A 27,300-nucleotide genomic window follows, 5' to 3' on the forward strand; every position below is an offset into this window, starting at 1 on the left:
TGAGAAACTGAAGATCACACACAATTGATGAGTTCTTTAATACAACCTTAGTAACTGTGAATCAGTTGAAGAGATGTGGAGAAACCACGGAGGATGTTCTTAAAAGAAGATAACATTTAATTGATTTACAGAAGCATACTATACTCTGATTAATTCAAGTATAGTAGATCCAAATTGTTCAATTTTATCCTTGGATTAATTCTTTTATTCAAAGTTGAAAACTGTATTAAAAATAAAAATTGTTTCTCTCTCTTGCTTAGGGAGATTTTTAAAAAAAAATTTGATATGACAGAGAATGAATGGATTGAGAACACACTCAATCACTTTCATTTCCTTTCTATTATCTCATTTAACTCTCTACCTCATTGACTTCCAAACTTTCAAACAAAAGCTTACAACAATAAAAGAGAGCAAGATAAAAATGAGCAGAACTATAATTTGATTCAATTTCATACAACTCAGTCAATTTTTAAAATGATTTAACAAGTATCAATTGCTAATACAGCAATTAAACAACCCTAAACCAGATATGAAGTTGTAAGCTTTAGTTCGATTAATACCAAATTTACTTGTGTATATAACTGGAGTCATTATAATGTGTACAAAAGCTTCGCCTTTACATCTAATGCATATCAAAATCAAGTTAATGAAACTAAATCAGATACAAAAGTACCTAATTCAAAAAAGCACCAGCAGAAACACAAATCAAACATTAAAATCCACATGATCAAAATAAATGCTTCACACTTGGAGAAATCAAAGAAATGAAACTGAAAGCAATAAAATTACTGTAGTTACATTGAACAAAAACGAAGACATCCTAAAAACCCTAAATTACTGTAATTACACTGAACTAAAGGAGACATCATGAAAACCCTAAATCAAACATAACAGCGAAACTAACATCAAATTAGGTTATCAAAGGAAAACCTAAGAATTTGTGAACTTGGTAACAGCCTTGGTACCTTCGGATACGGCATGCCTAGCCAATTCTGCAGGCAAAACAAGTCTCGCTGCGGTCTGGATCTCCCGAGAGGTTATTGTCGGCTTCTTGTTGTACCTAGCCAGACGAGAAGATTCCTGAGCCAGGTTCTCGAAGATATCATTGATGAAGCTGTTCATAATCCCCATAGCCTTGCTCGAGATTCCGATATCAGGATGAACCTGCTTCAGAACCTTGAAGATGTACATCTTGTAACTCTCAACACTCTTCTTGGATGGCTTCTTCTTCATGTCAGCGGCTCCACTTTCCTTAGACAATTTCTTCCCTGCTCTCTGCTTTTTCTCAGCCGGTGCTTTCTGGGCGTTCTTCTCCTCTGCTGGTTTCTTCTTTGCCGGCTTCTTATCTACTGCCTTAGGTGCCATTGGAAATAATGAAGAGACTAAAGAGGGATGATAGGGTTGAGGGAAAAGAAGATATGTCAGTGAGTTGTGTAAGTTTGAGAATAAAGAATCTACATATATAGGATAGAGAGATGACTTGGATAAGTGAGGCAGAGATGGATTGGGAAATGATAATATTGGAAGGTTGTGATAAGGCCACAACATTTTTTTTAATTTTTGAGTTATTCATTTTTTAAAAATATTGAGTTATTCATTTTGTAAGACATAAAGCATTCATGCATTTCATCCTTACATATTAATTATATTTGATTCAAATGACACTCGACCTATCCATATTTTGTTATTTGGATTTCAATTTATTATTTAGTTACTATCCCTATTTTGTTATTTGGCTTTCAATATATTATTTATTTACATCTACTCTCCTTTTTTTTATCAAACTTATAATGATTTGTGTTTCGTCGGTATCGTTTAGCTTCTTGGTAAATGGCCAGCCGAAAGTGATGCTGCAGCATGGGCGTGGGTTGAGGCAGGGATACCCATTATCGATATACCTCTTTCTGTTATGTGCGAAAGAGTTATCAGCTCGGAACCGGAAGGATGAGCGAAATGGAAGATTACATGGGGTCTCAGCTGGGGAAGGCAGTCCTATTATTAGTCATCTACTATTTGCTGATGATTCTATCATGTTCGGGAAGACCAACGAGTAGGAAGTGAATGTTGTTAAAGAGATTTTAAAGGAATATTAGCGAGCCTCGGGTCAGAAGGTCAATTATGAGAAATCAGAAATCTCTTTTAGCTGTGGTGTGTTAATGATGCCAGAAATATTTAGCTGCTCGATCTTTTGGGTGACAAGGAAGTGGGTCATCTCCCCAAGTATCTAGGTATGCCAACATTAGTGGGAAGGTCAAAAAAAGCGATATTTCAGTTTTTTTTTGAGCGACTATCAAAGCGACTCGATGGGTGGGGAGAGCAGTTTTTGTCAAGTGGAGGAAAAGATATCCTGATTAAGGATGTGGCACAATCAATTCCACAATACTTGATGAACTGTTTTATTATTCCTGATTCTTTCCTTAGGAAGTTACAAGGGTTAATTGGACGGTTTTGGTGGAGCACGAAACGTAATAAGAGATCTATCCACTAACTTTCGTACAATACTTTGTGTCAAGCTAAGAGAGATGGAGGCTTAGGATTTCGACGGTTCGAGTCCTTTAACTTGGCTATGGTGGCTAAAAAGTCTTGGAAGATCTTTCAGAGCCCGCAGTCTATCTGTGCCCGGGTTTACATGAAACACCCATTAGAACTACTTAAAGAATGTCACTAGATCAAACTTTAGAATGAAACAACAGTAAAGATGGAATTGAATAAAAAGATATTCATTAGTTTGAGTTAAAACATCTCAAGTTAACAGAGAAGAAGAAGTTTGAATGACATTTGACTAGGAAGAGTTCCGGGTTGTCAATCCTTTACTCAACTTCGTAGGTTTGTCATACCGTGGGTCGCCCCCAACATTGGTTCTTCTCACTGAATCCTCGAAATATCAATATTCCAATTGTCTACGAAGCATAAACTCGACTTGAGTAAACTCTAATGGAAATAATAAAATCTGTATCTATAATTATTTGTACAACTTGTAAATTTTGTAACTTTGTATAACAAGTTTGTATCTAGCATTTGAACTTCGAATTTCCTCTATTTATAATTATCCAAGAGGTGTGCTAAAGAGACGTGTCCATTGGTGAAGAATTGCCTCAATCCGGGTGAAAGGATGCGTCGCTTGGAGAAATAAACATGTTAAATGTGCTAAATGCCTTCGCTGTCACTATAGAGATTTCAAGAACATGGTACGTGATTTAGTACCTTCGGATACCGCATGCCTAGCCAATTCTCTAGGCAAAACAAGTCTCGCGGCGGTCTGGATCTCCCGAGAGGTAATTGTTGGCTTCTTGTTGTACCTAGCCAGACGAGAAGATTCCTGAGCCAGGTTCTCGAAGATATAATTGATGAAGATGTTCATAATCCCCATAGCCTTGCTAGAGATTCCGATATCAGGATGAAACTGCTTCAGAACCTTGAAGATGTACATCTTGTAACTATCAAAGCTCTTCTTGGGTGGCTTCTTCTTCTTGTCAGCGGCTCCACTTTCCATAGACAATTTCTTCCCTGCTCTCTGCTTTTTCTCTGCCGGTGCTTTCTCGGCGTTCTTCTCCTCTGCTGTTTTCTTATCTGCCGGCTTCTTTTCTGCTGCCTTGGGTGCCATCCGAAATAGTGAAGAGTCTAAAGGGGATGCTAGAGTTGAGGGAAAAGAAGAATGTACATATATAGGATTGAGAATGAAGAATGTACATATATAGGATTGAGAAATGAGATATGATTCGCTGGATAAGTGAGGCAAAAATTGATGACTTGGATAACATAATGACTGTGGATTGGGAAAGGAAAATATTGAACGGTTGTGATTTTCTAAGGCCAAGGAGCTTTTTAATTTTTGAGTTATTCAATTTTTTTATTTCTTTTTGAAATACTGAGTTATTCAATAAAAACCATTACCGGTTAAGAATTAATATATAAAACAAAAAATTATAAATTTAATAAATTATCCATCTGAATACTGAGAAACAAAATGTTGAGAAATAAAATTGCTTGTGACTGTCAACATTATGGGTATTTTTGCATCTTATTATCCATTTATATTTTCATCGTTTTTACAGTTAGCAACCAATTGAAAGTATAAAATTGGTCTAGAAACTTCAACTATCCTCTCGATCTTGTCCAATTTGCATTCAGCAACCCCCTATTTCTTAATTAAGTTTGTTGGATACATAAAATTGGAGACACACTCAACCACATGTCAAAATGTTCGCTACGTGCCAAAAATAAAATTTCAAATAGATAAATAATTAGAAAATTTTGAAAGTTCAGTTAATGAGAAAGTTAAAGAATAGAGACTTATTAAATGCAATTCAATAGAAATAGGGGGTTATTAAATGCAATTGGACAAAAATTAAGTATACTATATATATAGTTTGGTTTTTGTAGTTTGTAATTTTGTATTAAATCTAATCCCACATTGTTACATAACAATAGCTTTCCATAACTTATTAGTTTCAACCATAGTAACTTACATCGCTGAGCTTGTGACCCAAGGGGTAGCAACAATGTGATTGAACATTATTCTGACTCAAAAGTCCGAGTTCGATGCAGCTAACATCTAGCTGGCCATTTCCAAGCTGAGAGTTTAACCATGTTGTTCAAACGAAGGTTGAGATGGCATGGTTCAAGATCAGAGGGCACCGCGTGAGGCTAGCTTCACAGAGCAGCGACAACCTCCAGCTCCCAGCAGTGGAAGGAATACTGGCTAGTGGCTACTCTCGCACACATGGTCTAACGAGTCAAGCTAACTGAACCATCACTTTTTTGTTGATCGTCCTAGGGAATGAAACTTGGGACTAATAGATGTGGTTTGCTTCAGGTTAGTCGTGTCAGCGACACAGATTCGCTCCCTCCACTCCGTCCTATCCACTACCATATTTTCCTCAATTCCCAATAAACTCACATCACTCTCGATCACCCTCCTCCAAGTTTGCTTAGGTCTTCCCCTACCCCTCACCACTACATCCCTTTGCCACTCTTCGGTTCTCCTAACCGGCGCATCAAGTGCTCTACGTCTCACATGGCCAAACCACCTTAGTCGGTTTTCTCTCATTTTATTCTCAATAGATGTGACCCCTTATTTTGTCCTAATTATTTCATTACGCACCCGGTCCTTTCTCGTGTGACCACACATCCATCTCAACATACGCATCTCCGCCACCGACATCTTATGGATGTGGCAGTGTTTCACTGCCCAACACTCCGTACCATATAACAATGCTGGTCTAATTGCCGTCCGGTAGAATTTTCCCTTCAATCTATTAGGCATGCCGGGATCACAAAGGAAACCCGTAGCACTCTTCCACTTCGACCAACCAGCTTTAATCCTATGAGCAACATCTCCATCTACTTCTCCATCCGTTTGGATAATAGATCCTAAATACCGGAAGCAATCCGAGGCCTGAACAACTCTCCCATCTAGGATGATTGTCCCTGCCTCCCTACTCCTACGGCCGCTAAACTTACACTCCAAATATTCTGTCTTACTTCGACTCAACTTAAAGCCTCTAGATTCTAGAGTTTGCCTCCATAGTTCCAACTTCATCTCCACTCCTTCTTTCGTCTCCTCAACCAACACAATATCATCTGCAAACAGCATGCACCATGGTATACCATCTTGAAATGAACTTGTTAGTTCATCCATAACGATGGCAAAAAGAAATGGGCTTAGTGCGGAACCTTGATGCACTCCAATCGTAATAGGAAACTCTTCAGTCTTCCCAACACTAGTACGTACACTCGTGCATACTCCCTCATACATGTCCTTTATGATGTCAATATATTTCCGCGAAATGCCTTTCCTTATCAAGGCCCACCAAAGTACTTCCCTTGGTAACTTATCATATGCAAGTCAATGAAAACCATATGCAAGTCTTTCTTCTTATTTCGATAGTCCTCCATTAATTGTCTCATTAGATGGATGGCTTCCATAGTTGATCTTCCCGGCATAAAGCCAAACTGGTTTTCCGAGATCTTCACCGTCCTCCTTAGCCTTTGTTCAATCACTCGCTCCCAAAGTTTCATAGTGTGACTCATTAATTTGATTCCCCAATAGTTGGCACAATCTTGGACATCGCCTTTGTTCTTATACAAAGGGATTAAGGTACTTTTCCTCCATTCTGATGGAATCTTATTGTTTCTCCAAATTTTGTTGAAGAACGTCGTCAACCATTCGATTCCTCTTTCTCCCAAACATCTCCAAATCTCAATAGGGATGCCATCAGGTCCTACTGCTTTCTTCAACTTCATCTTACTTAATGCCATTTTGACTTCACCCTTTTGAATTCTCCGTAGGCATTCATGATTTATCATATCGTGATGGATACTTATATCTCCAACATCTTGTTGGCGATCTCCATTAAATAAGTCATCAAAATAGGACCTCCATCGTTCCTTGATATCCTTATCTCCAACTAGGACTTTCTGGTCCACATCCTTCACACATTTAACTTTTCCGAGATCTCGCGTCTTCCTATCTCTCATCCGAGCAATTCTATATATGTATCTTTCCCCTTCTTTCGTATCCAATCTTGTATACAGATCCCGATTCACCTTTGCTCTAGCATCTCGTATGACCTTCTTTACTTCCCTTTTAGCCTCTTTGTATTTTTCATAGTTCTCGTCACTCCTACATTTCCCCAATAGTTTATAGGATTCTCTCTTACTCTTTACTGCTTGTCGTACTTCTTCTGTCCACCAAGATGTGTCCTTACCCGGTGGCCTGCTACCTTTAGATTCCCCTAGAACTTCCTTCGCTACTTCCCTTATACTATGCTCCATCTTATTCCATATCGAATCTATATCTGAATCCATATTGCAAGTCCAAATATCTTTTTTGGTCATCTCATCCACAAATTTTTGTTGATTCTCCCCTTGCAATTTCCACCACTTAATCTTAGTCTCTACTTGAGGTGTTTGTTTTCTTATACATTTCCTACTTCGAAAATCTAGCACCACTACTCTATGTTGGGTTGTCGTACTCTCACCAGGGATCACCTTACAATCAATATAACTCTTTCTCCAAGCACTCCTTACTAAGAAGAAGTCAATTTGGCTCGCATTACCGCCACTCCGATAAGTCACTAAGTGGGATGTTCTCTTCATAAACCATGTGTTCATGATACTCAAGTCATAGGCTGATGCGAATTCCAAAATATCATTTCCTGCTTCATTCTTATCTCCAAAACCATACCCTCCATGAACACTCTCAAACCCATCTCGCCTAGAACCCACGTGTCCATTGAGATCACCCCCTAGTACCATTTTTTCATCCCTAGGAACCTGTTGCACCACTTCCTCTAAGTCATCCCAAAAAGCTTGTCTTATAGACACATCTAATCCTATTTGTGGCGCATATGCACTAATGACATTCACAACCTCATCCCCTATCACTAGCTTAACACTCATAATTCTATCGCTCTTCCTAGACATCGCTACTACCTCATCAATATACTCCCTATCAATAAGAATACCTACTCCATTTCTACCCTTATCCTTTCCTGAGTACCAAAGCTTATAACCCCAAGGAGCTATCTCTCTAGCCTTAGCTCTAACCCACTTGGTTTCTTGTAGGCATAATATATTTATTCTCCTCCTCTTCATAACATCTACAATTTCAGCTAATCTTCCTGTCAAAGAACCTATGTTCCATGTCCCAAAGCGTAACCTACTACCCTTACCCCTACCCCTACCATTACCGTGGACTAGCTTATTTACCTGCAACCCTTGCATATTTGACACCACCCCCGGGTCCTGTGGTGATATTTTGACATATGGACTTGGCATGTCGTACGTTTTAAAGTTTATTTACTCAAATAATTAATTAGATTAAAACAAGAAAACATCTAAACTAAAATTTATCAAGTCTATTTGTCAAAATATCATCATATGTCAATAATTTTATTAAGTTTCCATCCAAATTGGATGAAATTTCACCAATTGGGATAGTTCAGTGGCCAAATGATAAAATTTTGGATAGATCAAACACCAAATGACAAGATTGATTGGATCAATCGATGTCCAAATAGTGATTTAAGCCTTTAATTCATAATAAAGACGCGACTCAGCCAATCTTTAATCACCAAGATAAATTTTTCTCTTTCTTTCCATAGAATCTTGCGATTAGGTTCAAGTTCAGCCATCCAAGATTAATTTGTATGAATTAATACTTTGTCATCTGCTTGCTTCTCTCATGACTGGTGAGAAGAAATTTGATTTTACATATATAAAGCAAAACCCGATTTTACATATACAAAAGCAAGAAGAAAAATAATTTCTTAGCTTTAGGTTATTATTATATGACTTGAATTGTAGTTATAATATATTGGTTTTACTATTTACTATTTATTATTTCTAAAGTAGTATTAAATTTAGATATGAAAAAAGTTCACAATGTGCCTAGGGCCTCCAAAATGCTGGAGGCGGCCCTGCCACTGAGTACCCGATATGCGTTACCCTTCATCATTCTTTTGTATATTAATAAAATATTATTGTTTTTTATATATGAGATGTGAGATTTGAAGCTCAATATTTTTTTCTTCAACAATTGTGTGATACCACCAAGCTCCTTTATTCTTATTAATTAAGGTTCAATATGTTCAATTTTTAGATGAATGATTTATTAAATTTATACTTTGTTAAATTTATAATTTTTTTATTCTTAACGGACAAGGGTACGTGTGAATTAAATTGAACGAATATGGGATGTAAAATGTATACTCCTTAGGATAATGAGACATATATGCGATTTAAGCCATTTGTTTATTGATTTTTATTCATATTTTAATTACAAGCAATAAATAAATTCAATCCTTAAAATGTAAATTTAATGAAAATAAAGGGTAAAACAGACATTACAGGGCATCCAATAAAGGCATCCGGATTTTTCTGTGGAAAAGCCAAATGGAATGGTCTAGATAAATTGACCATGTGTGAACCTTACAAAAAAAAAATTTGACCTGTCAAAGTACATGGGTTTAACTTAATAACATACAACAATACACAGAAAATTACTATGCTACCTTTGTGCATATAGCCTCCTGTAAGACAAAGTTGAGACATGTGGGATGATGATGACATCAAAGTTTTTTTTAATTGAGGATGACATCATTATCATTCTCAAAGCTTCCTAATATTTTTTTTTTTGTTTTTTTTTTATTTTCAAAAACATATTATAAGGTGTTTATGATTTTGTTAAGATTAACCATTTGATATTTTTGTTTAGTTTTTTTAGATTTTTAATGGAACATATCTTAGCTTTCAGCACGACCATAGGAGATAAAAAAATGGTCATGTTATTATGTTAGTTTTTGTCTGTTTATACCAAATATAACCGTTAAAAATCTAAAAAAAAATAGAAAGAAGAACTAAAATCTTAATATAAACAAAAGATAGGAATATTATAATGTATTTTTCAAAATACAGGATTAAACAGTGTGTTAGGTAAAAGAAGATCACATTTTTCGTGAAGGAAATCATCTTGCGGACTTGCTTGCAACTTATGGGCGGACGGCAACAACATCCACTTGGTGGGATGTTGTCCCGGATTTTTGTGGATCGGTCTTTTTTCATGATCTGATATGGAAGCCATCCATCTAATGAGACAATTAATGGAGCACTATCGAAATAAGAAGAAAGATTTGCATATGGTTTTCATTGAGTTGGAGAAGGCATATGATAAGGTACCAAGGGAAGTACTTTGGCTGGCCTTAATAAGAAAAGGCATTTCGCGGAAATATATTGACATTATAAAGGACATGTACGAGGAGCATGCACGAGTGTATGTACCAGTGTTGGGAACACTGAACCTATTACGATTGGAGTGCGTCAAGGTTCTGCACTAAGCCCATTTCTTTTTGCCATCGTTATGGATGAAATAACAAGTTCACTTCAAGATGGTATACCATGGTGCATGTTGTTTGCAGATGATATTATGTTGGTTAAGCTAAACTATGTCGCGTTTTCATATAACGCAACATAATATATAAAATATTCTTTGCCACGTTGTTGCGTTTTCATATAACGCGACATATAACATAAGCTAAACTATATCGCGTTAAAGGTGAGGGTATTTTTGTCCAAATGAGGTTAAAGTGTCTAGATTGGTAAGAAGTTAGAGAATAGGGCTTAATATGTAAATGGGCTTTCAAATTGGCCAAGATTTATAATTAAACCATGGGTGGATTTTTATAAGTTTAAAAGGCTAATAAAATGCCTAATATATATTTACCTTATGTACTCGTCCAAAAAATTTAACAACTCATGTACATTTGAAATATCATATTTACTACCTGAACTTGCTTAAAGTGACATATTGGCTTTTAGAAATTTTGTAAAAATAATAGTTTGGCATAATAATTTGCTTACATTGATTTATTAACCCACTGATCTTGCTAAAGTGTGTGAATTTCAACTTCACCAAAATCTGTTTTTGCTAAACCATGTAAATTTTAGAAGGTCAATAAGTCACTTTAAGCAAGTTCAAATGATAAATAAATGGTTTTCAAAATATAGGGTAGTTGAATTTTCTAAACAAATATAGAGGACTATGAATATATTAACTAAGTCCTAATAAAATATCTCCAAGGGCCAACCGGTTTTTTTGAACCAAGTGTAGAGAGTCCTTGATATATTTAGCTAAAGAACCGTAAATGAAGTAATCATCCATACAATAATTATAGTAATCTGGATCAATTAGTTTTCTTATCATGATAACTGTCGTTATTTAGATTAGGGATAAAGTGCAAAAATACTCTTAACGTTTACAGCCAGAAGCAATTTTACCCCTGTAGACACTGAGTCGGAGGACCTGTGACGAAAACCTTAAAACAAGACGGTTGAAGCGATTGATTCCGGAAGTTTTGAAAAACAAAAAAAAAATATAAAGAATAATAAGCGTATAATAAGGAAAGAAAATTACGGCGGGTCGCTGTTGCCGATAAGGTGGCTCGCGTATGCTTAGCGGCATGGTGCGGGTTCTTAGCGGCATCCGGCGCGCGGTCGACAATGGTCGAACGCCCGCTCGACGGCACAGGACGTGCGTTCGGCGTCCGTCGGACGCACGCGTCCAACCACGAGTGGCACGTTCACGACATCCGAGCAACGCCCGAGTCTGATAGCGCGGGGCACGCTCTCATTGGCCACTGAGCGTTCGTGCCCGGCAGCGCGGAGCGCGCATTCGGCGGCCGCAACGTGTGAGCGTCCGACGGCGCGGAACGCGCGCTCGGCAGCCGCGGGGCGCGCGCGCCCGACAGCGCGAGGCACGCCTCGGGGGTCGTCGGGCGAGCGCCCAATCACGTCGGGCAAACGCCCAACGAGCGTTGGCCGAGCGCCCAACGTTGGTTGGGCGCGGGCGCCCAACCTTGCGTTGGGCGCTCGCCCAACACCGTTGGGCGATCGGCCAACAATTGTTGGGCGGCCGCCCAACATTATTGGGCGGCCGCCCAACAATGTTGGGCGGTAGCCCAATTTAGTGTTGGGCGGCCGCCCAACAAGCCTTGGGCGGCCGCCCAACGACTTTGGGCGACGCCCAATTTTACTTGGGCGTCGCCCAAAGTTCCGGGATCCGTTTCCCTATAAAAAGGGGCACGGATCCCAATGCAAAGGAGGAGGATTTTTTGAGTCTTGTTTTGATTTGGATATTTTGGAAGAGATGTCATGAATTTGTGATTTGGGCCTTGTTTTGTTAACTACTATTTGAATTTATGTTCTTTAAATATACGCAATATGTGATTGTGGAGCTAGGTTTGTTTAAGGGTTCTATACATGTGTTAGCTGGTATGTTGGTTTTGTTGTGATATGAGATTGTTATGTAGAACAGGCCTGTGGTCCAAATTGAAGAGAATTTAGCGTTTGAAACAAGATTTTCTAGGAGAAAATGGCATAGAAAATGAGAGAATCCACGAGATTGAAAATATGGTCTGATTAAAAGACGGGGACTTGCCTGGAATTTAGCATTCTCCCCATCATAAGACTGATTTCTGAATTTCATCCTCAAAAGTTATTGACTGTGGGATAAACCTAGAATATTATTGACTGTGGGATAAACCTAGAAAATTGACTGTTTTTAACATACCCCTTTTTGTGTAACATAAATCTGTCATTATGTTGATCTTCTTGCTCTAGATTTTATGAATCCTATTACTCAATCCAATTTCAAGTTGCAGCTTTCTGCTTACCTTTCTCTTCTTATTGGTATGGCTTCTATGTCCGTGTTGGCCATTTGGGCATAATATCATTCCTTTCTTCCTCCAGGCCAGGCCCTCCAAAATTCTTATTTTGTTAAATTCAGTCCTTCGCCATTGTGCATGCCTCTCTTCCAGGTAATATCTCTAGTCTTTCTTGGCCGGTTCTTCACCGTGATTCATTGACTAAGGGCCTCAATTCATATTGGTGGTCAGACTTCAATATTACTAGTGTGGATAATTCTCATTGACTTGTTATTGCCCTTATTTATAACGTCTGTTGTATAATAGTCCTGGGTGCATATCTATTCTAGTCTGTATAGTGTTCCTAAATTAACTTTCGGTTTGTAAGCTAGGCATAACTTTGAGCTTAATAATAGTTTTGTTATGCTTAATTCTTTCATGTTCCTATATAAGATGTAGGGGGTGTCTGAAACATGGGTTATAATGCTAATAATTGCCTTGCCTTGCCGATGCTAAGTCAATCATCCAAGAAAGATGTATTGCCTTGCCTTGCTGTGCTATATTCAGTCTGTTCTTTATTTTCGGATTGAGGTTTTTTTGTTAATAATTTTCAGATATTGAGCTGAAACAGGCCAAAAATTTAACTAATTGATTTTGTCTGTTCTGTGATAATGAATATGTAAGCAAAAGGTCATGTAATGTCCTTTCCTCCCTTTTATCAGTTGATACCAAACTTCTAAATTCATTAACTCAACTACTTCTCATCTTCTCTTCCCCGTCCATTCAATATATTGTCCTCTCCAACCCTTCAATTCTCTTCACAATCCCATTCAAAATGAAAACTCTAAGTGACTGAGAGCCAGGGCTCATTGACAGGCTAAGTGACTGTATAGGATCTCCTACCCCATTGAACCAATAGATCCAGAGTCTCCATTATCATCAACCATGTTGCTATTCATCTGCTGCTCTAGTACATTATGAGTTGCATAGTGTCTGCTTACTCAGTTTTTGAAACATGGCATTCCTTCATCTTCCATTTGAGGAATCTCAACTAGCTGTGTCTCAGTCTCCTTGGTTGCTTCCTCTAGAGGAGAATGATACATTCCATCATACTGATAGTATTGATGGATTTGAAGTGTAAAATGCTGGTCATAAGAATGCTGCCTTTGAGTTTCCGGCTCAGTGTTATGATTATAGTACATGCTGTCTAAGCTTAGAGCCCCCTTTCATACTGATTATTTTCCATAGTTGCACCTCCTAGAAAGTCTTCCAGTTTTGGTGATGAACTTGACACCATTCCTTCAAACACCAAAAAATGAACCATTTATATACAAAGAAGAAATAACAAAAGGAGAAAGGCGAAGGAAGAAGCAAACCTTTAGGCTGTGATCTGGATAGAGCCTCCATAATGCAAAGAGAGCCATCAGATTTGAGAGGCATAACAGACAAATCTAAACTTGTTGGAACAGTAGGAGGCTGAGACATGGTACTATTGAATAAACTTGTTGGGAAAAGATAGTTGCCAATTCTTTCTTTTCTTTTTTCTCTTTCAGAAAAGAATTAATTATTTCGTTATTTTAAGGAACTATCAACATCCATAGTCATTTAAGGCCATATATTGCAATTGCTCTTCCCAAAAAACTCAAGTAAAGTTTATTATGCCTACCCAATAAGAATAGCTCATGTATAACTCGTATGCAAATTCATTAATTGTTTTTATTTTGTCATCAATAGAAAGTCTTTAAAGCTTGTTGGCCTTTTTCTGACCACCAAATTTGAGCTTATTCAAATTTGGAATCAATGTGAATTCAAGCCCAAACTTAAAGAAAAAATAAAACTATCATTAATCATTTTACGTATACGTTTCTTTTTTCATTGGTCGAGTCTATTATATCCAATTTACTCTAAAACGTCTAGTCCAACAGTTCGAAAAACCATTGAATTTGTCCTTGGATTGGAATTATTTTTAAGTTGAAAAGATGTTTGCTGAATTGTGTATGTAGTTCTATTTCGGTTGCTGTTACAATTGTTTTTGTCAGCTCTTTGTTCCTGTTTGGATTTTTGTTTTAACAGATGTCCAAACTGGATCCAAACTAGGAGGGTATGCAATCAAATGGTTGTTTCTGTTTTAATATGTCTGTTATTTGGAGTGCTGTTAGAATTGTTTTTTCTGCTTTTTGGTGCTATTTGGATTGCTGTTATAGCTAATATTAGTGTCTAATTTTTTTGTTTAATGACAACTATTTTTCTGTGACAATTTGATATTGATATCTCGTTGATGGAATTATAATTAATTTTCTTTCACTTTTAACAGGCGAATGAAGACAACAAGAGAATGAAATCGTGACCATCTATAGCTGAAGGATGTTCTTAACTTGCTGAAATTGCACAATATTTTTTTTTGTCCATTTTGTAAAGTTATATTCAATTTTTGTAAATAATATAATATTATTATTAATGATATATAATTATTAGTTTTATTCCTTTATATTAATTTTGTTTTGACAATATATTTAAATTCATTTACATTCTCAATATATAAAATATATATAATATTTAGTAATAAATATCTAAATAAATTAAATAATAAAAATACAAATAGTAGTGGGGATATTTGATTTTTTAGGGATTTTATTTTTCCATATAAAATTAGAATTGTGTGGATATTTATATTTCCTCACAGATAAATAGCAAGGTTAGTGGGGAAATGTTTCCCACAAAAACATTATTATTTGTGGCGAAATCCAAATCTCCACAAAACAATATGATGATTAGTGGGGAAATCTTCCCCACAAATTTTGTTCATACCGTTACAAATTAGACGAATTTGTATATATTAGTGGGGATGATTTTCGCCATAAAAGGTGGGTCTAGTGTGGCGATTGCAAATATCGCCACAGAAAATAATTCATTTTGTGGCGAATTTAAATTTCCCCACAATTGCGTGTCTATTGTGATGTACGAAATTTTCACCAAAATTACTTTTAACGTCGGTCTAACAGTGGCGATCGTGTGGCGAAATATTTTTCGCCACAAAATGCCTTTAGTGGCGAAATTTGGACTTTTTGTGGGGAAACATTTCCCCACAAAAAATCTGTTTTCTTGTAGTGACTCATAAATCCTTGATAAACAACGGAATTTTCAAGCACTAAGCAATACAGACTAAAAAATCCAGCATTTAAGAAGAACAAATAATGAAACATCTCAATTGTACTAAACACGTAAAACACAGTCTAATCCTCAATATCACACATGAAGAACAAAGAATGAAACTTTCTAGCATTTAAAGACATCCACTTCCCTTTGGTTGCATTTTACTGAATCAGTAGAAGCATCAATCACTACAAGAAAAACGGGATTGAATAATAGGAAATCCCATCATTAAAAGTCTAATTCCACTCATTAAAGGCTTTTAATGAGCGGAATTTTTCCCTTAAGGAAAACTTTCTTACTAAAAGTATTAATGAGCGGAATAATTCCGCTTATTATTAACTTACAATGAGTGGATAGTAACCCTTATTAAAAACCATGTATAATGATTAAAAATACATTCATGAAAAGTATTTATAAAGATTACAAATATGCTTACTAAAAGTATTTATAATGATTAAAAATTCCACTCATTAGAAATATTTACAATGATTAAAAATCTCTCATTATTAATATTTATAGTGAGTTATTTGGATTGAAGGGAGCTGCTCTAAATTAGATATATTCAAATCTAAAATAAATTAAAATATCTTAAATCGCACCAAATTCAATTGAAAATGAAGCCCTATGGCTTGGACATATATAATGTCAGGACATTTCCTAGATATACTGCAACCTGTAATTCAAATCATTTTTTTTATATAGATCGAAATATTTATGAATATTACAATGTTATGAAATCAATTGAACCAAAAAGTTAAGCTAATTAGATTTTGAATACACAAATAATCAATATTAACTTTTAGCATATGCACAAGAAACTAGAAACTAATACGAGTACCAAAAAGAAACAGAATGGATAATAGAACAAAAACTGGTCATTTTTTTCCAATGACCGGTTTTTTTGGTATATGAAATAATCAGCGGAGTTTTGCTGAAATAGAGCAAAAAATTATGTTTTTAATCACTAACAATAGGGTTGTGTATTTTCCACTCACTAAATGTAAAGAAACCATAGTTTTAATGAGTGGATATTATACCTATATTAAATTTTAGTCACTAAAACCTCTTTTTCTTGTAGTGATGATTGCCGTGCATTTTCCTTGCTTTTGCCAACTGAACCTTCTTTTATTTCGTAGAAGATTTCTCATTTGCAAATTTGATTTGCAATTTCATGTTATCATTCTGGCTGCTTATTAAAAAGAATAAATGTATAACAAGTTTTTTTATTTTTGAAAAAATATATAATAAGTACTTAATTGGTTTTTGATTGGAATTGGATTCCTCACATGATTTGGTTCATTGAATTTGGACATTGATAAAATCTATTTGGACATTAATTGAATATGAATGAAATTGTTATTAAACTAAAAAAGAATAAAATATTAACACACCTATATCTAATCCACCAATGAGTTGCCACTGTTTAAAGGTAGTAGTCTCGCTGCTGTCTACAAATGTGTCTTGGACATCCAGTCTCTTTCTTATATAGAATCCGACCAAGTGTCTCTCTTATATAGAATTTGACCTAGTGTACCAAAATATATATATATTGGGTTATTATGGATTGTGTTTTTTTTTATCTAGAATATGAAAATAAATTCATAATTAGAAATAGCATATCTGATGAAAATATAAAGGGTAAATAATTTATTAATCCACGTATTTTTACCTAACATATTGTTTAGTCCTATATTTTGAAAAACAAATCATATAAGGTCATATCTTTTATCAATATTAACCATTTGGTCATTCTGCCTTGTTTTTTTTAGATTTTTAACCGTATATATATTAGATCTCATGGCAGTCCTAGTAGATACAAGATGACCATGTTGCTTTGTTATTTTTAGTCTGTCTATTTATATCAAATATAATGGTTAAAAATCTAAAAAAAAATGGACAAAATGACCAAAGAGTTAATATTGGCAAAAAAATAGGGATCTGTTTTTTCAAAATAGAGGACTAAACACTGTGTTAGGTAAAAAAAAGGGACTAATAAACCCAAACATAAATATATTAAAAATATCATATTTTTTAGTGAAAGCTGGGAGTAGAAAAACAAGGTTATGAATATTTCAATTAGGTGAACATGCTCAAAAACCTTTAAAACATTGGAACCCTAATATTATTTAAAAAATAAAATAAAACAAATTCACAAGATAAAATAAGCCAAAAACCCGGAAAGAAAACAAACAACCCCAAAAACATCGTAAGAAGTAGGAATCTTTATTTCATAGGGTAATAATAAAAGATGAAACACATAGGTAATGCAAGATTACATAGATGATTGTTGAATTGATCAACAATAACACTGACAGTAAGGCTGTGGGACAGGCTTGCAAAATCCACCTCTTGTGCATTCAGAACAATAGGTTATGCAATCCGAATGATCTGAGCAACTTGGTCCCTCGTTGTTGCAGCACACAGAAGTGGGAACTATTTCACCCATCACAATCTTTGGACTCAAAACCATCATAATTGATATCAGAATAAAAATTCCAAACACCTTCATTTTTCACTGTTAATTATACTTAAATGTGTATATGAATATCAATTTCTTTTCTAGTACCTTCTTTTTATACTACTATAGTTATTTAGAAAAGGAAACTAAATCATTCTGTTACTAGAAAAGAAACAAAATCCTTTTGTTACTTAACTGCTATATATATTCTATTTTATATGATCTTCTTACCATTACTGCTAAAATATGAAAAATATGTCAATATTTTATTATTATTCAGTGCATATTTCATAACATTGGTATTAGTTAGTATTTGTGTTTTTCAGTGGACATTTCAAATCAACATTGATATTCATGAACTTTAATAAGAAAAAACTAAATTTCCAGATTAATATCAATGTATATATTTACCGGCCAAACAAGCTACCGATTAAATGACTTGATTTCCAAGAGGATGGTAAACCAATTCAGCTATATTTATGTAGTTGAGTGACTATTACTTAAATTCTTCAACGAGTTTCAAAAAAAAGGTAAAGTAGTATATTATATAAAATGCTGCGAGTTCTAATATAAACTTGAACATTCCAATTAATAAATTTTTTAGTGAAGTTAAAGTCTTCAATTATATTTTTAAATCTTTATAATATTGTTTTAACAATAATTTAATAAAAAGCATGAGTCTATTTTCTTAATGGATAAAACTAAATTTAGTGCTTACGATTTAAGAAAATGTTAGATTTAGCTTTAACGTATTAAATGGGGCAAACATAACCTTAAGTTTTCCAAGTACGATCAAATGTAGTCATACATTATCAAAAAATAGAAAAAGTGGTTTGATTCATTTTTAACTGCCACTTCAAACCCTCCAAATATTAATTATGTCTAAAATATTTCATGTATTACTGACCAAATTATAAACATTTTTTTAAAATGATAAAAACTAAATATGCTATATAAAAGTAAATCACCAGTTTTTTGGTCATATGTCTAAAACATTTAGGACTCGTTTGGTTCATACAATAGGGAGGGAATAGAATAGATATTCCTTAAGCATTCATATTCCAACATTTTGTTCAATTTTTATATGCGGAATAACTATTAAGGAATATGGATTCTTTGATTTAACCTAGTAATAGACTATTCCTAATCAATATCATTATTTATTTCCAAAATTACCATCTAACCAATTTCTTTTTGCAAATCCATAATTTATATCCTAAAAAATATGAAAAAATGGGAGAAATGTTATAAGTGCAAAAAATATGAAAACACACAAAATATGAAAAACACAAACCTTAAAAAATAAAAAACACAACATAAAAAAACATGAAAAACATGAACAAACGCAAAAAAAAAACACAAAAAAGCAAAAACACAAAAACACGACAACACAAAAACTTGAAAAACGCGATAAACATGAAAATGAAGAACACTAAAAAACGAAAAGGTGAGAAAACGAAAAAAAAAACGAAAACGTGAAAAAACGTTAATAACAAGAAAACGTGAGCAATCGCGAAAAACACCAAAACCCAAAAAACGCAAAAATATGAAAAACGCAAAAACCTGAATAGCACGAAAAAATACAAAAAATGCAAAAAAACGCACAAAACGCAAAAAATCAAAAAACATGAAAAAACGAAAACATACGAAAAAATACAAAAACTTGAAAAAACGCGAAAACGTGAGAACGTGAAAACATGAAAACGTGAAAAAACGTGAAAACATATTAAAAACACGATAAACATGAAAATACGAACAACCTAAAATACATGATAAGGTGAGAAAACACAAAACACGAAGGGAAAAACCCGAAAAACAAAACGCAAAAAAACACAATAATGTGAATAACACGAAAACATGACAAAACATGGAAAATACGAAAATATGAACAAATCTTATAAACGTATTTTTTCATATTTTTGTGTTTTTAATGTTTTCGTGTTTTTCTATTTTTGCACGTTTTTGTGTTTTTCGACTTTTTTCACATTTTTCTGTTTTTAACATTTTTTTACTGATTGTGATTTTTGGATTTTTTCACTTTTTGTGTTTTATTGTTTTCGTGTTTATGACAATTTTCATATTTCTTTTGCGTTTTTTCAGGTTTGCTATTTTCCATATTGTTTCCACCAAACCTGACCCTCATTTTTCTATACATTCTAACCAGAGTTGCATAATTGCACCCTCTCTTGCCCCATTTGATCATTCCCTTAAAATTTTGCTTATTTTTCTAATCACATTATAAGCGGCTGACACCGCCACTATTCCACCTCTCTTCACCATCATTTCGAGTGTCGTTACTATCTCTTTCGGCATCACATTCATTGCTTCATTCAACATCTCCACCACTCTTCCCTCCACTAGTCTCGCCACTGTTTCTCTGTCTCCTGTCAAATTTAAAATCGCCATCAAAGCCTCCTTTTCTTGAACACATGTTAAGTGACTTTCGATCAATCCCTTTATGACAGGCATTTTCCTCCCGAGCCGTTTCCGATATGAGTGGTCACCAGATAAGCTGAATATGGTGGCTGCTGCTTTAGCCTTTGCCTCGCACGTAACACCTCGATAACGCCTTTTAAAGCAAAGTTTGTTACAGCATTACCTGTAGATTCGGAATATCTACACCTATATCCGAGCGTAGGTAGCATACTAGTAAAGGTATTATTTCATCTTCGGTTATCCGGGTTTGTTTTGGCTAGCACGCGAAGCTCATAAATGATGTCATTGGCTATCTTTTTTTTTTTAAGTAAAGGCAGAGAGCAACAAGGTTGAGAGGCAAAACTCATCCCAGCTAGGTTGGCACCAGCCCCTACCCACAACTCCCAAACCTCTAAATTTTATTAAATGAAATGAAAAGAATTACAAAATGAAAAAATGAAAAATTGGACTACACGTCCAAAACCAAACTTAACTCCCTGTATTGGTTTTTGATTTAAAATTCTCCATCCTTTATTCCATAAAATTCCCCCTATTTTAAGAGAGAGAAAGAATCCTAACAACACTAGGTATCTTTCCTCAAATAGGATTCTACCACTTAATAATTTGAAGTCTTAACAAAATACTACCAGTAATAATACGACCTACATCAACTATAATAACATTAAAAAACATATCCTACAGCAAATGGAACTCCTAAAATAATAAAACTCTTAAATATTAAAGACTCTTAAGTAATAAAAACCCTAAATAATATAACATAAAACCAACTATCACAACATTTCTTCCCTCTTCGAATAGAGCTTGTCCGCAAGCTCGAATTTAGGAAGGAATTCATATTTGTCATCCTCCTTCATCCTCTGATTCGTCCATGAAAAGGAAGAAGAGTTTCTTACATTTATGTCTTGGTGAGTAAAGTTCATCGCAATTAAAACACAACCCTCGAGCCCTACGTCTGTCATTTCAGTTTGGAACAGCCTTTTGATTGGAGGCAGAGTGTTGTTACTCATGTTTGATGTTGTTAAGGTGTTACTCGCACAAGTCTTTTGATCATTGATGTCGGTTTGAATCGAGGGTGACTTGAGCCCCTTTGGGGCTACCAATGAAGAATTGGCCTGCCCCATGCTTAATCCTTGGTTGATTAACAACTTTCCCTCAAAAGCTATGGCGAAATTCATGATAGTAACCAGATTTGAAGGATTTTGCATCTCCACATCCATCCTTAAGGTTTCAGATAACCCAGTAGTAAAGAAGTCGATTTGTTGCTCAGCCCTCACGAACACAGCCCTCGCTAGAAGGGTTTGAAATTGTTCTTGGTACTCTTCCACCGTTCCGGTTTGTCGAAGGTTAGTTAATTCACCCAATGGATTGCTGCTCAATGGTGGCCCACATAAGTCTGGACTCCTCTTGTTCGAGTCGGTGGTACCATAAATGTGCTTCTCGTGTCATGTGAAAGGCAGCTAACCCTACCATCTCTCTTTCGTCTGTATTTTGATTACTGAAAAATTGCTCACAGCGGTACAACCAGCCTAAAGGATCCTCCTTTCCATTGTAAGAGGGAAACTGATGTCGGGTATATTTTGGAATGGTGTTTGAATTACGGTGTTGGCCATCGTAATGACCTGTTGTCTCTGATTCATTGGATTCCTTTCATGCCTTCTTTTAACTCTCGCAACTGGTGACTAAATTTTTTGTCAGATTCGGTTAGCCGGCAATCCATATCCGGAACCTTTGTCGTCCACTGCTCAAAATCACCCATGACGATAGGCTCTCATACCAATTTGTTATGGGCCCACGAATAGGATATCGTCATAGATCTTTTGACCCGGAAATTCCCCATATTTATAGATTACTTGCTCTGTAATGTCTTTACACAACGACCTTACATCTCCGTCATCTCAAATTTACAAGCACAAAAAACCCATCGACTATTAGTTATTTAACGACACATCCTCTACATGATTATGAAGTTCCATTGTTAAGATTAATCCAACCTTCTCAATAGGTACTCAACTTGAACTTCTTTGGTCCATGGCACGATCCAGTCTCCAGACAGCTTGGCAACCAAGCTTGGATCTATTTTGTATGCTGGTTCATCTTCATGTCCGTCATGAATTACAGTAATCTGTTGCCCAAAAGTTAAGGTTTTTACCTCCACTCTCTTTACGATTGCCTCTTCTACTTTGCTGTATGTCAGCAATTCCATTAGTTTACCACAGTCCAACAACTTTCACAACTTTCAGCTACTTTGCTGCTATTTCCTGTGCCTGTGCCCGAGAAGGAAAGAAATGAATGATGTCAAACCAAATGCAGTCAAGTCAGTCCTAAAGGAAAAGCAACAAATATCCTATCTAGTATTTGGAAAACTTGGGTTGGCACTATGTTTAAGAAACCAAATAAAAGAAGATAACCTCAAACAAAATTAGTGCATTAGGCACTAGATTTGATACTGTATCAGTAAGGTGTGGGGGTAGACAACAAGCCGTATACTGAAAGAATATCCTTTAATAACAAATCAACTTAATTTCCTATAACTTTATATTATACTTTTATATTATACTTATAAGATTAAACACTATCTAGACTTGTTGCAGCATGTATAGCCATGCTACCGGTGAGTGTCATATAAACGGCCCCAAATCATTTCGAACTGACCTGTTATGAACTCACAAAAACAACATGTATATTTATATTTGACAAATGAGGGTCTTAAAAAAAATTCTAATAATATGAAAATGCGTTTATCCTCTTGGTATTTCTTCATTTTTAAAGTTCTACTAGTACATTAACATTAAAACTTTATTGTCATTTGTCTACAATCAAATATCAATTACCAAAATCCAGCAATCTTAAGCATGAGTTATTCATACCACTGAATATCAAAAAAGTTGTACTAGTACATTAACTAATACACTTGTTATTTTCTTCATTTTTAAAGTTGTACTAGTTATTATGGCCTATCCATTTGTTGCATCCTAGCTCAATATTCTTATCTCGACTGTTCCTCTCTAGTAAAAATGGGTTAAGTTGCTTATTCTAATGGGGTTATCAATGGAAAAGGCCATTCATACATAAAAAAAATTCTGGTATATGAAGACGAAATTGAAGACGACTTAATATTGTTTTGTTGGTATCAATTTCAACCCACTTAACACATAATTAAAATATCATTATCACATCTAATAAACGAATTCTAACAGAAAAAAAGAATGATTAACCCAATTTAAACTCACTTATCATACAATTAAAATATCACTATTAGTTAATTGTATAGCTCAACCCTCAAGTTGACAAATTTTGAGGAATTTGCCCAAATACAATAAATCTCAAATTGAGATAGCATGAATGAGTAGTATCAATCAAAGATGATAAGTTAAACAACCATAATCTAGTAAAGAGGATAAGGCCAAAGCTAATTAAAGCAATCAAAACAAACTGAAGCATAGCATACATAATGGGTTTCATCAAGTGTAAAATAAATATCTATACAAAACAATGACCACAGCTTCAGCCCACACCATAAATGAATTTTTTAAAATAAATACCATACTTGATAAAGGCATTTGATCATACAACTTAATAACATAATGAACAAATCAATAAAAATAAATATAAAATTTTTAAATAATGCAAATTTAAATTTAGGAGGTAAAGGTTAACATAAACAAGAAATTAGTAATCTAAAACCTCAACTTACTTCCACTCTGTTATCATTTTCGCTGTCACAAGGATTCTTTTTCGCCGGCCACATTCTAAAGTCAGTTCTAGGATATTTTCATGTTTCTAAAGATCTGGTGAAGCACTCATATCTTCATATGGATTTTCTTCTTGTTTCTTGAATGCTATCTTTCCTGCATAAAATTAACAATGTTAAAACCATGTATTTTCTAGATGGATTTGGATTTTTCACTGTCATGTTAAAAAAAAAAAAAGATAGTGCAAGAAATTTATAGACACAGTATTGAATCCCATCAAATGAGCATATACATATATATATACAAGCAATGCGAGAGAGCGTACATAGATTTCCTCCAAAAGCACTTGCAGAGCAACGACTATTCTAGAAGTGAAAGCTAGGGTTTTGATTTGTGTGATAGAGCATTCGTTAATTTGTTTTTTCAGTAAGCACAATTGAAAGTGTGATAGATTGAGGTAGAGAATAAAAGAGACTTTCTTAATAAATGAAGAAAATGTTGGTGAAGAGCTTCCGCAGATATATGAGATTTGGAGGCTAGGGTTTTTGTTCAATATGCATCATGTTGTTTATATATGAGATTTGGGAGGATATTTTTGTAATTAAATTTTACCTACTAAAGGTTTTTTTTAATAAAAAAAACAATGAATTAATGAGCCAAATCATGACAAAATTGTAACAATGAATCAAAAACATAACTCGGAGAAGACTGTGCTAACACATGTGTCATCTCATTCGCTTGTCGCCGTATCCATTTAACTGAGTAAGAATCATTTGATGTTAGAATCGATCGTATTTGAATAATTCTATCCCCAAATTCATAATCATGAACAGAACTAGAATTTATTGCGTCAATCACTTGTTTAGCATCAGATTCGAAAACCACATTCCTTATTCCATCAGCTTTTAGCCATTGCATAGCATGTAATAGAGCTTCAGCCTCACATTCTTGTGTTGTCGGACAACATAACAAACCTGCACATCTCCCCGTTACAAACTGCCCATTTGCATCTCGTACTGCTGCTCCCATTCCTGCACGACCATCAGCGTTAAAGCATGCGACATCAACACAACACGAGAGAAATCCTTGTGATGGTGGGTGCCAAGCCGTGCAACCAGCAGATGAAATATTTCATGCTACTGTATTCCCGATCCGCTGTTCTCCCGTACCAGTCCGATTCCTCAAGGCATTTGCTTCTGACCAATCATTAAGCACTGTGCAAGCTTGAGCCACTATTTGATCTGTTGTGTGAATCTCATACTGCCAAAGACGGGTATTTCTAGCATGCCATAAACTCCAGAGGTGCATCAAAAATGTTTTTACAATTTGTTCCGATGCTGCTCTAATCATATTATGAAACATGTTGTTAGGTTCTCAGCTATCGCTGCCTCTGCATTAATTCGTTCCAGAAGTCCCGCCTTCTGCCACACTCTTATAGTTCCTGCACATTCAATAAAAAGATCTCATCCATCCTCCCAAGGTTCGTTACAATTCACACAAGTACTACATATCTATAACCCATGAGATTGAAGATTCACACGCGTTGGGAGACAATTGCGTGCTAATTGCCAACCAAAATGTCGGACCTTTTGTGGAATTTCAGCATACCATAAGTTTTTCCAGGCTCCCTGAACATGAAATCTTTCACATGCTTCAAATGTTGTAGCCAATCGGTAAGCACTTTTCACTGTGTAACCGATCCTCACTACTCAAAGTACCAATGACCAGTTTATGAATTTCTGTAATAACTCTATGCTCGAAAATTTCCTCCAACAACTCTTCATCCCAATCCCTGGAATTATGGATAAGCAAATCATTAACTTTTAAATACTCCAACCCTTCCACCATAGGGGTTCGTATATAGCCATCATCCTCATTACGCAACCATCTCTCACTCCACACATTTATTGATTGACAATTTCCAATTTTCCATCTGATTCTTTCTCTAATGATTAGTTGAGAACTCCAGATACTTCCCCATATAAAACTTGGTGAATGCCCCAATGAGACCCCATAAAATCCCCTCGGATAATATTTAGCTTTGAAAAATTTACTAACAAGCGAAGATGGATTGGTAAATAACCGCCATTCCTATTTTCCCAACATAGCAATGCTGTGAAATTTTGGAAACTCGGCCCTTTTGTAGATACCCATTTTTGTCCGGTCCAATTTTTTTAAGTTTATAATAAATTTCACTCAAAATTTGAACAATTCAGGAATTATCCAGAATATATGGTATTATCTCGAAAATAATTTATTTGGAAAAATTGTGCTATTAAGGCTAATTTGTCATATTTCGGTATAAATCGGTAAAAAATATCGAATTATATTCAAAATGCGACTTAATAGAATTAAGGTATAATTTTAACCTGTTATGAATTTTATTCGAGATATGTTCTTCGTATTTTGAATAAAATCGAATTTGCTTGAATTCGAGTTATAATTTATTAATCAAAGTTCAGATGTCAATCAATCGAATTAACATTTCAATGTTTATTAATTTGTCATAAACTATATTTATAAATGTCTATAGTCTGAATTGCGAATTATGATGTAACATCGTATACTAATGTTTAAATAATCACAAAGAATATAAAATTAGTCACCACATTACAGAATTTATATAAACATGTAAATATATGTGTTTATATTTTCTTTTAAAACCATACAAAGCAAGCTCAAAATATTTAAAATAAACTTCTTGAGAAAGATTTAAGTTTACTTACAGAGATTGTAATAGCTTAGTTCAAGAATGAGATGTGATTTTCAAATATCACTTGTGTTCCTTTTATAGATCATTAGAAATGGGTAGGAGGGTATTTTTGACTTTTTATTATTTAGTTTCTGTTCTGGTTTAATATTTTTTTACATTTGATGTCCATTAGATTGATAATGGAGTTATTGTTTTTTTGGCCCAATCTACAATATCTTCAAGACCACCAATGATCTCTTTCTCTCTCCTCTCTCTCTTAGGATAGCAAAATGGTTTCGATACCTTCAATGACTACTTAACATTATTGCTGTTGTTGATGATGTCAATGAGGCGGTATGACACTTCTATAGAATAAGGGAATCTAACAGGCGATGAAGACTTCCTAAATTTCTGTGTCCAGATTTTACCTTCATTTTACAATTTACACATGCAATCACCAAATTATTCTAAGTGGGTATGTAAAAAAAAAATACTGTGTTGTCTATTTAATACATTTCTGGTTATGTTAATTTTAGTTTTACTTTTTACTTGGAATGTAAATCCAATAATGGGAAATTCTTAATATTCTAGTTGCCAAATGGATTTTGGGGTCAACTTCAAATGTTGTTTTATAAAGGAATAAGGTGCAAAAATACTCATAACTTTGGGAGGCAGTATCAATTTTACGATTAACATCTAAAATGATGCAATTTTACCCTTATCATT

At 34.8% G+C, this 27,300-nt stretch overlaps 1 protein-coding gene across 2 annotated transcripts; it reads right to left on the reverse strand.

Moving 5' to 3' along the window:
- Positions 1-705: 705 nt before the first annotated feature.
- LOC136223334 (histone H2B.11-like) lies at positions 706-3,604 on the reverse strand. 2 transcript variants are annotated; one of them, XM_066011268.1, is made up of 3 exons: positions 3,193-3,604; positions 2,976-2,990; positions 706-1,349 (listed from the first exon to the last, which is right to left on the reverse strand). In XM_066011268.1, exons 1-3 carry the CDS (start codon positions 3,602-3,604, stop codon positions 931-933), a joined length of 846 nt encoding a protein of 281 aa, XP_065867340.1. In that variant the 3' UTR covers positions 706-930. The 2 variants fall into 2 exon arrangements, with proteins under 2 accessions (XP_065867340.1, XP_065867339.1); XM_066011267.1 differs by lacking the exon at positions 2,976-2,990.
- Positions 3,605-27,300: the final 23,696 nt, after the last annotated feature.

Source organism: Euphorbia lathyris, chromosome 3, assembly GCF_963576675.1.
Source record: "Euphorbia lathyris chromosome 3, ddEupLath1.1, whole genome shotgun sequence".
NCBI lineage: Eukaryota > Viridiplantae > Streptophyta > Magnoliopsida > Malpighiales > Euphorbiaceae > Euphorbia > Euphorbia lathyris.